Below are 16046 nucleotides of genomic sequence, written 5' to 3'. Positions count from 1 at the left end.
CCCAGCTACTTGGGAGGCTGAGGCAGGAGAATTGCTTGAACTAGGGAGGTGGAGGTTGCAGTGAGCCAAGATCATGCCACTGCACGCCAGCCTGGGCGACAGAGCGAGACTCTGCCTCAAAAAAAAAAAATTGACTGCCCCCACTGGATTTTGGACTTGTGTGTGCCTGTAGCCACTTTGTTTTGGACAATTTCTCCCATTTGGAATGGCTGTATTTACCTAATGCTTGTATCCTCATTTTAACTAGGAAGTAACTAACTTGCTTTTGATTTTAAACGCTCATAGGTGGAAGGGATGTGCCTTGTCTCAGATGAGACTTTGGACTGTGAACTTTTAAGTTAATGCTGAAATGAGTTAAGACTTTGGGAGACTGTTGGGAAGGCATGATTGGTTTTGAAATGTGAAGACATGAGATTTGGGAGAGTTCAGGGGCAGAATGATATGGTTTGGCTCTGCGTCCCCACCCAAATCTCATCTTGTAGCTCCCATAATTCCCACATATTGTGGAAGGGACCTGGTGAGAGATAACTGAATCATGTTGGTGGGTCTTTCCCATGCTGTTCTCGTGATGGTGGGTAAGTCTCATGAGATATGATGGTTTTAAAAACGGGAGTTTCCCTGCACAAGCATTCTCTCTCTCTCTCTCTTTGCCTGCTGACATCTATGTAAAATGTGACTTGCTCCTTTTTGCCTTCTGCCATGATTTTGTGGCCTCCCCAGCCATGTGGAACTGTAAGTCCATTAAACCTCTTTCTTTTGTAAATTGCCCAGTCTTGGGAGTGTCTTTATCAGCAGCATGAAAATGGATTAATACACTGAGTGTCTTTACAATGGGGAACTCTGACAAAAACTACCTCAAGCCACGTTATCAAGTTTAGCATAAACAATGATAAGTCACATCGCTAATAGATATCCTTGATATGATGAGGATGATAATTTACCTCTGGTGGTTTTCCTCCCAAACCCCATAATCTAAGTCTAATCATGACAAAATATCAGCCAAATACCAACTGAGGAACATTCTACAAAATATATGACCTTTACTCCTCAAAATTGTCAAGGTCATCATAATAAAAATAAGTCTGAGAAACTGTCACAGCAAGAGGAGCCTAAGGAGACATGACTACTAAATGTAACGTGGTTTCCTAAATGGGATCCTGGAACAACAGAAGGACATGAAGGAAAAACTGAAGAAATCTGGATAAAATATGGACTTTAGTTAATAACAATATATCTATGTTGGCACATTAGTTGTGACAACTATATCATACTAATGTATTATATTAATAATAGGGGAAACTGAGTGTGGGTATATGAGAACTCTCCATACTAACTTCAATTCTGTAATCAAACTATTCTAAAATAAATATTTATTAAAAATTAATTTCATTAAAAAGTCTATCAGAAGTGCCATAAAATTATAGCCTTTGTTTTATCTGAGTTAAAAATACATAGGTGCCTCATATTTTTTTTTCATGTTGGAATAGTTTGCAACACAAATAAATTCATAAGATAAAACTTAAAAAAAGATTATGACTCAAACTGCTAAATGTGGAGGGTGAGAGCATCCCAGTTAAAGGAAAAATCTCAAAGTCATAACTGCTTCCTCTGATGTATTATTCTGTATAGGATATAAGTAACAACATTTGCCAGAGATATGTGAGGAAAAGATTTTAAATACTGGAATCACCAAATGCTGTTTCTGTTTGAGAAATGGAAAATAATTACAATTTGCTTAAGATCACAAATTAATAAAGTCAATTTCCTCTTTCAAACTTATGACTGAAGTTTTGTAAGCATGAAAAAAACTTGTTTTTGTTTTTTTTAACTAGTATTCTGAAAATTACATATACATCCTTAAATGCATTAAAACATTATCAACTAGTAGTTCAACTCTTTTCTTTTGGATTCATCTAGACAAATGGCTATTTTCTGCATAGCTCTAGCCTCAATGTTAATAAGAAATCTTTCTCTTTCAAAATGTTGACCTCATTGGCACTTCCATGCTGATTTCCTGGAGCTCTCCTATTATCTCCGTCCACCCATCATATCAATCATAGAGGAGAGCAATGAATCACACTCTTTTTTAGTAAGTTTTCCAATGCTAAACACTGACAGCACACTTGACAGTAATAAATTACTGAGTAAGCAACAGCTCAGGTGTTCTGTCACCAACTCAAGGTCTACCAGTTTACCAGGTAAATAGTAGTTTCTTTCACTTATGTTTATTTCTAAAACTTTTGTATTCTGCATGACTGCTCCCTTTCAGTTTGGTATCTTATAAAATTCTCCAAAGTACATTTGGCAGAATACTGTTATCTTGGGATAAATGGATTCAACTTGAAAAAAACCTGTTCCATATGATGAATAAGCTAAATAGGGCTTTAAATACAAAGAAGACTTTCGGAGCCTTTAATGGATATAATATATACATATTTTAAGAATGAAATATAGTATGTATCTTTCCTCACACTAATTTGGCTACTGGATTTTTTTTTTCAAAGGACATCTAGAAGTATTATATTATGTGGAATACATTTTGGAAATGGATTTTGTACATTTTAGGAATACTGCTTTGATAATTCCTATCAAAGCAAAAATGGTAGCAGTAAAATAATGGCAGTAGTAAAATCTTCTTGGCATTCTTAAATTTCAGCATATTTGAAATTCTTCTTTTTATTCTTACTTAAAAGCAATCCTTGCTATGTAGCATTACTTGTTGAGTCAGCTTTGCTAATGTTTACAGTCAAAGCAAATATATAAAGGCAAAAATGCAGTTACATATGCCTACATAAATACAGACATACATAACTATATATAAAAATATTATAGTTCTCTCTCTCTCTGTGTGTATATATATATATATATACACATATATATACACATATATATACATATATATATACACATATATATATACACACACACACACACACACACAGACACACACACACACACAGTCCAGGCAAATGTGTAAAAGCAAAGTTATATACACCTATATAAATATAGACGTATATAACTATACATAACTATATATATATAGAGAGAGAGAGAGAGAGAGAGGGAGAGGGGGAGGGAGAGGGGGAGGGGTGGGAGAGAAAGAGAGAGAGAGAGGGACGTATCAAAATGGTGAGGGAGTCAGGATGGAAGAGTCCTCTTCCATATCAGCAGAGATAGAGTGGAGTGATTACCACTTTGGCAAATGTGTACCGTAGGTAGAAAAGGGGAAGACAGACACCCTCAGGAAAACATCTTGAGCCAAAGCAATAGACTGAAACTTAATCCTTTACTTCTGCTGATGTAACCTCTTTGAGATATACAAGGAAATCTTACAACATAAGGTCATAGGCTTCGGATCAAGTAATTTTCTGCTTTAAGTGAGTAAATTTCTGATTCAAGCAGACAGAAAGTCTATTTCTCTTTTAGCTATTGCTATTTCATCTCAAAAGATGAGAAATAGAAAAACCTATAAAATAGATGATATCTTCAGGTTTCATCTTTCAGAGACAAAAATTTCTTGGTGATGTTACCTCTAAAAACCACAATACTTATTTCTCCATTATATGACATCATTATATATGGTTTTATACAACAGTCAGTGCCCAGTGTAAACTCTATGCCATACAGCTAATGTCAAACTGACAAAAGAGTCCTACTTACACATGAGTCATTCTGCATATTGAGGTCTTCTACCACAGGTACTGTTATTGCCATGCAGACTGAATTACAGCATATGCTCAAGAATGTACCTCATCCTGTCACTTTTGACAAAGAGCCTCAATTATGTTGTACAAATGAGAGTCCTGCAATTTTAAGCCTTTTAAAAGAATTATGCCTTCCACTGTGAGAAGAAATCAATTACTAGGCAGGTAAGTGCTCAGGTGCTCTGGCTTCAATCCAACATTCTACCAGTTAAATGTTTACCAGATAAAGGTCGAGCCAATTCACTCAGGTCTCCCATGCCCTTCACCCTCACCCCTTTCAGTGTGGAGTATCATAATGGTTCCTTCAAAACTTCACATTTGAGGAAAACTATATACATCACATTCAAATTAAAAACTCAGCTGTAAACTCCACTGTCACTATTTTCTATCACAAATACAAATACTTAAATCTTTTTTTACCAGTAGCTATGTTAAAATTCTTTTCATTTAAAAATATACACAGAAAATGCATTTTCCTTTCAGAACTGTATTAGAAGAAAAATCTAAAAACTGAATGAAGGTTTCTTTTCAAAATGTTTTTATGCATTTTGAAGTCAGGCATTTATGTACATGAGATACCACATATGTATATTTTAGCATAATAACCAAAAAGCTAAAGAGCAATTTTAAAGGGCTGGTGTGGTGGCTCACAACTTTCATACCAGTCCCTTGGGGGATTCAAGGAAGGAGGACAGCTTGAGCCAAGGAGGTGTGGACCACTACACTTCAGCTCTGGTGACAGAGCAAGACCCTGTCTCAAAAACAAACAAACAAAGCAATTTAAATAGTACTGCTTTCAGAAAACAGGAGGGAGCCACCTCACAAAACAATCCACCTTATATGTAATATTTAATTCTTCATAAGATGAAGAAAACAAGAGATGAGGATTTATTTAATATATCAAGGGATATATGAAATGAATAAGAAGCTCAGAACTTGGGAAAAATGTGAAGCTGACCCCAGAATTAACTGTGTTTGAAGCAAGTACAATTTTACTAAAAACTAAGGATACACTCCATAGCTCTGCAGGCTTCATGCTTCAGGTTGCTGAGCCTCATGGGCCTCAAATGTAACATAGGTAAACATAAGGGGAAATCACAAAAACCTTATGAACTTGTGAACATGTTCATGGCCAGGCAGGTTTTGAACCAATTTATGAGTCTGCAAAAATGAAGACTTTCACATCTTAGAACAGATGTGGCATCGTTTATGTGTGTGTGTGTGTGTGTGTGTGTGTGTGTGTGTGTGTGTGTGTGTGTATAACCAAATGCCACAAGGAAAAAATACATTTCCTTTTGTAAAAGCATTGGCCCAACTACTTGAGAAGAAATATGTTTCTAAAAATGTATATTGTCTGTACCATCACTCCTAAGAGTAAACATAGGCTTAGACCAGATGCTGTTTTAACAAGGAGCGATACTCAAATGTTCTACTTGATATATTATTAGAAAAAAATTACCAAGCAAGGGAAACATAAAGCATAAACTAAAAAGTTTAACTCATGTGAAAATGTTTTTATGCTTTATTATGTGATAGGAGAGTCAATATGATGTAGCAGAAAGAATAACAAGCTGGAAGCTATGAAGTCAAGTATCATAGAGTATCAATGGGGCTTATTTAACAAATGAAAGCTATAAAATGGGGGGTGGGGGGTGGAATCTTCCAAGTGGTATGGGATCCTGTGCCTATAATAAAAATTAAAGGGTAAGGTAATACAATGAATGTACCTACATAATTGTGCTTTCTGAAACAAAAACGATTTCCACCAGTCACTAGTATGGTAGACTGACTTTTATTGTGAATTTCACCTAAATAAAATACTCGGAGGCCAAGGGAATGCTGTTAGTCTTTGTATCACCACGGCTTATTAGACAGAAAGAGACAAAGTTCAGGCTCAACAAAAATGTGTATCCAATGCAAGTTTTTATACAGGACTGCCTTTTTTTTTTTTTTTAGTTCTGTAAGAAAGCCAAGCTATATTTAAAAAGCATGTCACTTCTCCATCTATATGCCTCCAGTAATATGGAATATCAGAGTACTAGGGATTATGAGGGCTTGAACCAGCTGGCTATTTATATTGCATTAAATGACGATGATAGATCAGATACAGAAACCAAACAGACAAGTTAAATAACAACAATAAAATGTGTGAGACGGGCACGGTAGCTCATGCCTGTTGTAATCCCAGCATTTTGGGAGGCCGAGGTGGGCAGATGACTTGAGACCAGCCTGGCCAACATGGCGGAACCACAGCTTTACTAAAATTATCCGGGCCCGGTAGCGGGCACCTGTAGTCCCAGCTACTTCAGAGGCTGAGGCACGAGAATTGCTTGAGCCAAGTGAGAATTCCAGTGAGCCAAGACCGTGCCACTGCACTCCAGCCTGGGGCGATACAGCGAGACCCCTGTCTCAAAAATATAAAAAATAAAATTTTAAAAATGTGTGTACCCCTGGGGAGTTAATAAAAAATTACAAATGGGCTTAGCTAGCAGGAACAGAAACAGGGGTAGACGGCAAATGTTATGAGAAATGAGGTCAACCCCAAACGGCTCACTAGCACCCAAGCACCCTGTTACATGCACGCTGCTCACAGCACCCCCTGGACCCAAGCATCCTGTCTGCAAGCATTCAGCCTAAAGCAGCACAGCCTTATAAAACTCCCCTCTAGCCCCTACCTCTTTGCAAATAGCAGACAGCCTTCCCTCCGCTGTCTTGCCCATTGCTCCCTTGCAATGTATCTCCCCCGTTTCTCTAAATAAATCTGTCTTTCTACACTCATTAATGTCTTGGTAAATTCCTTTACCACCCGCACGCCAGCCTCAGAGAGTCGCTGACTATGACAAAATGTAAGTTACCTTAAAAGCAATATACAATTGACCCTTGAACAATGTGAGGGTTAGAGCGGCCAGCCCTCATGCAGGTGAAAATGTACATATAACTTTTGACTCCTCCAAAACTTAACTAATAATATAATAATAGCCTGTGTTTGTGTGCACAAATTTTGATAAATTTTAACTTTTTATAATAGACTTGTGTATATCTTATGGCAGTAAATGATGGACTAGTATCTACGTATATTTTATGTATTTATGACACATCTAACTTTAAAAAAAGTTATTCAATATATCTAGGCTATGAAGTTTGTCTGCCTGTTTTTTTAAATTGTTGCAAATCTCCAAAAAATTTTCCAATGTATTTATTGAAAAAAAAAAACTGTGTATAAGTAGACCTGCACAGTTCAAACTTGTGTTGTTCAAGGGTCAACTAATCTTACTTGTTTTGAAATAAATAAATAAAAAGCTGGCCTGGAGCAGTGGCTCACGCCTATAACCCCAGCACTTTGGGAGGCCAAAGTGGGCAGATCATGAGGTCAGGAGTTCGAGACCAGCCTGGGCAATATGGTGAAACCCCATCCCTATTAAAAATACAAAAACTAGCCAGGCGTGGTGGCATGCACCTGTAGTCTCAGGTATTCGGGAGGCTGAGGCAGAAGAATCGCTTGAATCTGGGAGGCAGAGGTTGCAGTGAGCCGAGATCACGCCACTGCAATCCAGCCTGGGTGACAGAGTGAGACTCCATCTCAAAAATAAATAAATAAATAATAAAAAACAAAGCAGCATATATATGTAGATATAGCTGAAATTATCTCATGTGGCTTTTAATGCCACATTAGTGGCATACTCAAAAGAATTTGAGTATTTTAATTTTTATTGCTCCTGAGACTATCAGGCAAAAGAAATAGCTCTAATGATGATTTCTACTAAGTGACATACAAAAGTTGAATCAAAGCCTGAGAGATTTTGGAGATTCCTGTGTCACTTAGTGACAGCAAGTAGAATAATCATAAGACTGATACTAGAAAACAAATGCATATTTGGAGTGGAAGGGAGATCCTTAAAAATGAACTATCAGATTCATTATGCTTCAGAGTAAAAATAATACAATGATAACTCTATTAGCTCCAGACTGACTGAATCATAACGTTCAGGTACAGCAACTTCATATAAAGCCTTAGCTGAATATATTGTGGTGATTAAACTTCCTTCTATATTTTCATCCAATATTTCAGTAGCATGATATATGTGATATTATGTCTTCACTTTTTCATAGAATAAATTTAGCAACTTGAATTATATATACCCATAATAATTATTCAATCAGATTAACAGGAAAAATTACCATTTGTTCCGAACTAGCTCCAATCTAAACATGTCTGTGCAGTAATTATAATAAACAAACAAACAAACAAAAAAACCCAAATATTGGTCAGCTTCCAAAATGGAAGTAACTCTTCTCTGGAGAGGGTCAAATGAATGAAAAAGAAGTCTTAGCTCTAAATAATAATAGCAAAAGGCCCATGGAAACACACTGCATTACATTTCCAGATAAACTACACTGACACCATTTCAGCCTGGGGTATGGGACTTTTCTGTGGAACCTCCACTACTTCCACAACTGGAGTTTTATGTAGCCTAATTAACTTTGGCTAGACACAGAAGTCTGGCTCAGTGCTCTCATGCCGTAGCCAAAATAAAGGTTTTCTGTATCAAGAATTACTGTCAGAGTCTCCAATATCCTTCCTTCTCTCCTGCTAACCTGAATCTGGAAAATAAGCTAACAGCCAAGTAACTTTTACTACAATTTAAGTCAATATTAATTTTATTGGCTCACAAAACTGAAAAATATTTGGCTTAAATAAAAAGGACAAAAAGAAATGAAGTAAGCATGCGCACACAACTATAGAACCCACACAACTTTAGAAACAGCTATAAAACCATCTGAAATACCATATTAATGGAAATGTTATTCCTTCTTTTCTCTCTTTTAGCATGCCCAATTTTAAATTCATGGCACTTGCCCTAGGTAACAAAGTTCAAACAAGGAATAAATCACAATTTTAAGCAGAGCAATTCAAACTCATCTTGTGTTTAGTATTTTAATTGGACATGACATTGGTATGAAATTTCCATATATTTTAAAGAGATGTCACTTGGGTCCAACTATATTTAAACATGGAGGTTACAGTGACTCTAATACAAAACTATTCCCCAGGATACCCCGAAATTTTTGTATTAGAAGTATAATGTAGGATATAAAACTGTCAGTAGCCTAAAACTGAAGTCTTATGTTCATTACCTATCATGCCTAATAATAAAATTCTGTTTAACCACTCAAATTAAACTAGTATCCAAAGATAGTTTCTAAAAATAAGTTATAAAAAGAGGATGGGGGAATAAGTAGTTATTGAGTAACTAAATAACTTGTAACTTACTAAGTAACGATGTAGTCAAGTTACTTTTCCAATCTCCAATCAGTTTAATCACATACACCAAATGGGAAAAAAAAAAAACTCCACACTTAAAATTATTTAATGTGGAGAGAAAATTAATGGCAGTTCAGAAAACCTTGAAGTTATATTCAATTCTACTGTTTAGTAGTGAAATGACTTTTGAGGATGTTCCTCAAACCTTTGAAGCTCAGATTCTTCATTTATAAAAAGGGGATAATACTCCCTAAGGGTTGTTATCAAGCTTCTATTAAATATCACATGTCAAGCACAGGCACTGAAGAGATGCACGCCCCTCTTGGGCCAACTCCCCATCTAGGATTTTGGAAGATTACTGTGTGTTCACTCTATAATCATGCCACCCTCATTCATTTTTTTTCAGCACAGATCACTGAGGATTAAAGCAATACCTAGCTTGAAGAAATAAGTCTCAATATATGTGTTGACCAAATGAAGGGATTAATGAGGGAATGAGTACTGGAGGGGAGGGAGGGAACAAAAACATTTAAAAGCCATGTCCCCAGCCCTTAAATAACTTATAAAGGAAAAGGCATATGGGTACAGGGATAGTAACTAATACATTGAAATGGCAGGTACTGAAGAAATAAAAAGTAAAGACTCACCCCCTGCCCCATATCTAGTGTCAAAAAACAGACACATATGTATGTGTCATTCTATTTGGAAGTGTCCTACTATGAAGATACTGAGACCGGTACTAATGAAGTATAGAGAAAAAACAAAAAAGTAACTGCTTAAGAAAGTCAGGCAAGCCTTCATGGAAGAAATAAAATCTGAACAGGCAAAGAGAGGAAAAGGACATTTTTGGCAGAAAAATAAAAGAGGATTTGATCTATAAAACGTGCCAAAGCATTCTGGGAAACCTTAAATCCGTTTGAACTTTTCTAAATTCTGTAAATATTACACAAATTCTTAAAGAAAAACTTTTAAAAAAGTACTGAGTGAATCGTTCCACTGACTGTAATAAAAGTACTAATAATCAATATTTTTCTAATATATCTTGTAAACATATAAGTCTTATATAAAATCCTACTCTCCAGTCTAAGTCTAATATAGTTGCATTTCATTTTTACATATTTTCCCTTCGGCCAGTTTTGATTAAAGAGTGAAAACACCACTCAATTTCTATTCCTCTTCTCTTGAGACTAGCAGCCAATTCCATTTCATAATATATTTAAAGCATTCAGAAGTCAAAATGTGTGGTATTTTCTACCTTTGCAAATTCTATGTTAAGCCAGTGGGCTGTTACCAGGGCAAGAAACCCCAAATTAGACAAAAGCTATCCATAGGGATCAGAAATTTGCCAAATGTCATAATTTAGAAAGAAGCTGTTAGAGATGGTTGTGGGGTTTTGGCACTGTGAGTTTAAGCCATTCCATAATAGGGTTTGTATTTCATCTAATCAGCAAGTCGGAAACTATAAAAGTCTTGGTGGGGGGGATTAAAAATTTGGATTGTAGTATAGGAGTCTTTCCTTTCCTTCCATATGGTTTGGTAAATTAAAACTTCTAAATCTGAAAAAAAAAAAAGCCTCCTGAAAAGAATAAAACAGCCTTTAAAATCATATTTTTGGTACAGGAAGCCTAAGTAGTCAGCCTTGAAAAATTTTTTTAGAAAGGTCACATGGTTTCTATATCGAGTGCCATGGTCTAAGCATATACAGAATCATGGAAATTTAAGTTTAATTTCTTTTTCTTTTCTAACATTTTTTTTGGGGGGGTGCAGGTGGGCAATGAATCAGACATCTGAAACTTTTAGATTTTTTTTTTAAAGGTGGCCATTTATCAATCTAGCTTAGGTATATTAATTTAATACTTATGTGGAGTTGTGTGAATCACCACACATCACACAGAATCATCAGTACAGAAATGGGAAAAGGTTTTCTTAGGGTAAAACAACTTTTCCCAGGTGATTAAACTAGAAGTATCTGTACATAGCAGAAACAGAGATGGTAATCTTCAATTCTTAGTTATTGTTCTTTCCCTTCCTTTGTTCTTTCTCTGCCATTTGGACCCCATATTGATTTCTTTCATAATTCCCTCTTTTACATTCTTTTATGTCCTCATTTTTTGTTTGCATATGAGATGATTTCATTACCTTCATTCTCCTATCTTCCAAATGAAAATCATGTTGCTATCATATCTTTAAATTCTATAAGCTCTTTCTTGCTTTTTTTGGTTTCTTTTTTTCTTGACATCCTGCTTCATAAAATGCTATATGTTTCTGTCTCTTTCTAAGGATTATTATTCTTTTAAAGATTTCTTCTGATTTAGAGTTCCTTCTCCTAATAATTGGTTTTAGTTTCAGTCTTTTTAATTTGTGTCTTTCCTGATATGACTGATGATCCTTGGTTACCCATTGATGTTTAAGAATGAGTTAATTAATAAAAAGCTGAATCAAATTCCTAAGGCACAGACAGGCATTCTAGACAGAATAGATTCACTGTGCTGTGTCTGGTTTGGGAGCCGGTCATTTACAGGGGACCTCTAAATGTAGGTATTTGAAAACCTTTTCCTTACTGTGATTTAGTTTCCCTGGATCAGAATTCAACAATTTCTTGAGAGGTAAGGTGTAAGCAAAAAGGGTGGGCTGGAGGAAACGGGGTAAACTCTGTGTTGCTGGTATTCTGCATGGGATAGGGGAGGGGTATTAATGATCTGAGTACTCCATGGGAAGACCCTCAATCAGTCCTCTTTTCACTCCCCTCCTCATTCTGCCTTCAACTGTGCAAGCTGTTCTTGAATCTTGAACTTCTCTTTATTTACTTGTTCTACCTCTTAAGGGCCCCCTTCCCTTGCCTTGAAGGCAGGTGCCTAGGTGCTGGCATTTGTAGGCAAAGGGGAGAGACCTGAATACTCCATTCATTGGCTGCAATTTACTACCCCATTTTATGTCCCTTAACTGACTCTTTTCTGTGTCAGCTGCCTCCATGTCTTGAGCCTCTCCAGGTTTCTTTGATGTAAACCAGATTTCTTTTCATTGTTATCCCATTCCAAAGTTTATTTAGATTTTCATTTCCTTCTCCCAGGCAAGTCAGTTATAATACTTCCAACTGCTTTCTGAGTTGCAAAAATCAGCTGTAATCTCTTATCCATTGAAATCTCTCTTCCCATTCCTATTGTTCCTGTATAGTATTCCCTTAATATTTTATTCATTAAAAGCTTAGTCTGATTTGCCCACATCATCACCAATTTCTTTGCCCAGTACTTCTATGCACCTCACTCCAGCATTCCTTCTAGATTTGTGTTCTCTTGAAGAACATCTCCAGTAACTTCTTCAGCAAAAGTTTTTAGTAGACTATATTTTATTTAATTTATTGGCTTGGGAATTCCAGGGTCATGTAGGTAAATTCAAAACCCAAAGCTTGGTAAAGAAAGGACAGGAGCAACAAATTCCCAGCAGATACTTTGTTCACTCCCCATCCAGATCCCATTCTGAGATAGGCAAATATTCACGCTGCCTTCTTATACTTGTGGACAAACTTATGTTGTCCTTTCAAGGCAGGTATGAATTTCCCTGCCTTATTTAGGCATTTAATTCCTGCTCTTCCATTGGCCCAAAGCGCTGTTTCCTATTCTAGAAATAATGAAAACAAACAAACAAAAACCACCTTCTCACTGGTTTCCACAATCAGTAAATAATCCCAGATGAGCTGCAGGACCAGCCTGCTGTTCACTGCTCTGGTATTCAGTTACCACTTCATTTCTAGCTCCTAGGAACTTCTCTTACTACTCATGCTCAGTTTAGTGTTAAAAACATATCTGTTATATTTTATTAAGTAGATCTAAATATTTTTAGTGGGATGTTTTCTGGTTACTTAGTCTACCTATATGATTTCTTTTTTTTTTCTCTTTTTTTTTTTTTTTTTGAGATGGAGTCTCACTCTGTTGCCCAGGCTGGAGTGTAGTGGCATGATCTCGGCTCACCGCAACCTTGGCCTTCTGGGTTCAAGCGATTTTCCTGCCTCAGCCACCTGAGTAGCTGGGATAACAGGGACGCATTACCACCCTTGGCTAATTTTTGTATTTTTAGTAGAGACGGAGTTTCGCCGTGTTGGCCAGGCTGGTCTTGAACTCCTGACCTCAGGTGATCTGCCTGCCTCGGCCTCCTAAAGCGTTACATGATTTCTTGAAGAGTATTTTAGTGGTATTTTAGAATGGATATTTGACAATTATAAGTGTTATCTACCATCTTCTGTGGAAAGTAAAATGTTATTATTTTTGAAGTAACACAAAATTACTTTTCAATGAATTCACTTAGGAATCACCTTCCTGATCATTTGCTCTATGTTTTTCTAATATTCATTTATTTTTATTAATATCGAAAAGAGATTAGGTACTATAACTAAAATAATACAGATATTTGATTCAGACTAGGATTGAAGCCTAGTTCTATCACTTATTGTCTATGTGAGCTCAGAAAACTTACTTAAACTTTTAAACTATTCACTATTGTGTAAAATAAATATGTTACTATTACTTTGAAATATATGAAATTACCATTTTTATAGGTCATAGTGGTACAATACTAGTACTTTTTTATGCTCCATACTCATGTCACTTTCATGGAATGGTGGCCTCCAAGGGTGCTTGTCACATAGTAAGAGGCCAACAGATAGCCTCTCTTCTCTTACAGAATGATTTCAATTAGAAGGAATTTCAGCACACAGAATTTTATACAATGTTGGCTATTTATAAGAATCAGATTTAGTTCTAAGTATAGCCAATTTGGGGCTAACACTGGTTTGTAGAACATAATATTTATGCAAATATGATTATTAGAACAAATTCATTATGTAATTCCATATTTGGGATTCTCCATTTATATTTTTCAAAGTTACATCAAGGATCGTGGCATCTCACATCTGTTTGTTTTGTTTTTTTAATTTTTTAATTCTTTTAAACATTTTCTATAGGTGCATAATAGGTGTATATATTTATGGGATACAGGAGATGTTTTGATACAGGGATGATACGGACATCTCACATCTTATCTAGACCAAGATGTAAGATACAGACATCTCACATCTTATCTAGACCAAGATGTAAGATACAGACATCTCACATCTTATCTAGACCAAACCTCATAGGCAAAGTAACAAATTTTTCTATATTTTCTCTACAGGGTTCAAAGTTAGTATCACCACCATTACATCCCTAATAGCTTAGATAACTGGCTGTAAAACAGTACCTCAAACCCCATCTATCCCAGTCTGCATGGAGAAAACCAAGTTTTAAAGACCAAGGAAGGCGGTTACTCACTGTTAGAGCTAGCAGCTTCCCATAGGTGAGATGAGCAGGTATGTGGTCAGTCTTGGATCTCAGTGATTCCATATACCAATGCTCTGCTTCGGGAAGTTTGCTTAAACGCATATATGCTTCACCTGGAAAGAGAATTAATCATGAAGATCAAAGGGAGGATACAGCTTTTCCACATTATTTGCAACAGCATCATCATCATCATCATACTGCGTGGAATTTCAGATGCTGTGGGAAGTACTTTCATTCATGTTCTCATCTGATTCCCAAAGAAGTCATCATGATTCCCATCTTACAGATGAAAAATCATGTGTTTGGAAAATGAAGTAAAATGGCTCAAGTAAAAAATTTAATAAGTAGTAAAGCTTTGATTTTTAACATAGAACATCTGATTCCCAGACATATGTCCTTTATCATCATTTCTTTTCCTTTTTGAGAGCTATGTTTGTTCTTTATTCTTTTGTTCTTTTTTATTCATATTCATTTATTCCTTTAGAAATTCAAGTATTTATAGAATAACCAAGTGGAAAGCCTTATAAAGGAACTATAAGAAAAAAGTGTGAGATCCTATCCACAAATGACTTACCTTTTTGAGAAAGAGTAATTGAAAGAGTTAAAAATATATTTAGATTAAACACTGCTGCTAATTTCCTTAAATAAACTATTTGAATTTTATATGTTAACAAGTAAATTAAGGCCAGGATAGGGGGCTCATGCCTGTAATCCCAGCACTTAGGGAGGCCAAGGCAGGCGGATAGCTTGAGTCTAGGAGTTAGAGACCAGCCTGGGCAACATGGTGAAACTCCATCTCTGAAAAAAAATTAGGTGGGTGTGGTGGCATGCAGGTGTAGACTCAGCTACTCAGGAGGCTGAGGCAGGAGGATCACCTGAGCCGGGGAGATCAAGGCTACGGTGAGCCCTGATCGCACTACTGCACTCAAGCCTGGGTGAAAGAGTGACACCCTGTCTCAAACAAAAAAATTATTTTAATTAAATAATTAAAATTATGATTAATAAAATTAACTAAATAAATAAAATTTACCAGTTCCATTTGGAAAATCCAATAAACAGATGACAATTATCAAGCATGCCCAGCACTACATACAACATGAGTGTGAGACATTTTGGCCATGAGTCATTACTCTAATAATATATATTTTAGCTACCAAACAGCATTTCACTAATAGCAGAGCAGGATAAAAAAGTTGGAAATAAAGCCAAAAGTATACCAGCTGCCTATGAATTATCATTCCCCTTTCCCTTATATGATTATATGGTGAACAAAATATTCAACTGATGCAAAAATTGTATTTTAAGATAATTTATATATTTAAGTTAAATATTGTAGTTTTACTAAGCACTGCAAATGTAGAGACACTATTCAGTTTCTGAGACCAAGCAGTAAACTGGTGACTTGCATTATTTTCCAGACAGACCTTTATATATAAGCATAAGTAATCACAATCATGACAGCTTTTTCTTTTAGAGGCGTAATCAGAGGCTTTTTGTAAATGAATTATCCACATTGGATGTATATTTTTTGCTTCAAAGGAAGAACTCATTCCTTTTTGTTTTAATTATATTCAACTTGTATTACTATGGTATTATAAATACGAATATGTTTGACGAAGTGAATTGGTTTGAGTCTCTTGATCTTTTGAATGCCCCTTGCTTTGCTGGATAGTGAAAAATATTGGTGACAAATAATACATAGTATGCATAAAAATATACACTTTTACCCACTCACACATATCTATGTGTTTTTAGTTCGATGAACAA

The 16046-nt window shown here is 35.9% G+C and overlaps 1 protein-coding gene across 4 annotated transcripts in view; it reads right to left on the bottom strand.

Moving 5' to 3' along the window:
• TMTC2 (transmembrane O-mannosyltransferase targeting cadherins 2) overlaps positions 1-16046 on the bottom strand; it is a 446884-nt gene that overhangs the window by 134513 nt on the left and 296325 nt on the right. For all 4 annotated transcript variants that reach the window (XM_003811646.5, XM_034936298.3, XM_055095955.2 and 1 more), the window contains one exon: positions 14271-14392. In XM_003811646.5, coding sequence (XP_003811694.3) covers positions 14271-14392 — 122 coding nt within the window. The remainder of the gene's footprint in view (positions 1-14270; positions 14393-16046) is intronic.

The sequence above is a fragment of the Pan paniscus genome, chromosome 10 (assembly GCF_029289425.2).
Source record: "Pan paniscus chromosome 10, NHGRI_mPanPan1-v2.0_pri, whole genome shotgun sequence".
Classification (NCBI taxonomy): Eukaryota; Metazoa; Chordata; class Mammalia; order Primates; family Hominidae; genus Pan; species Pan paniscus.
Note: the sequence above shows the minus strand (reverse complement) of the source record. Positions and strands in the feature narration are given on the sequence as shown.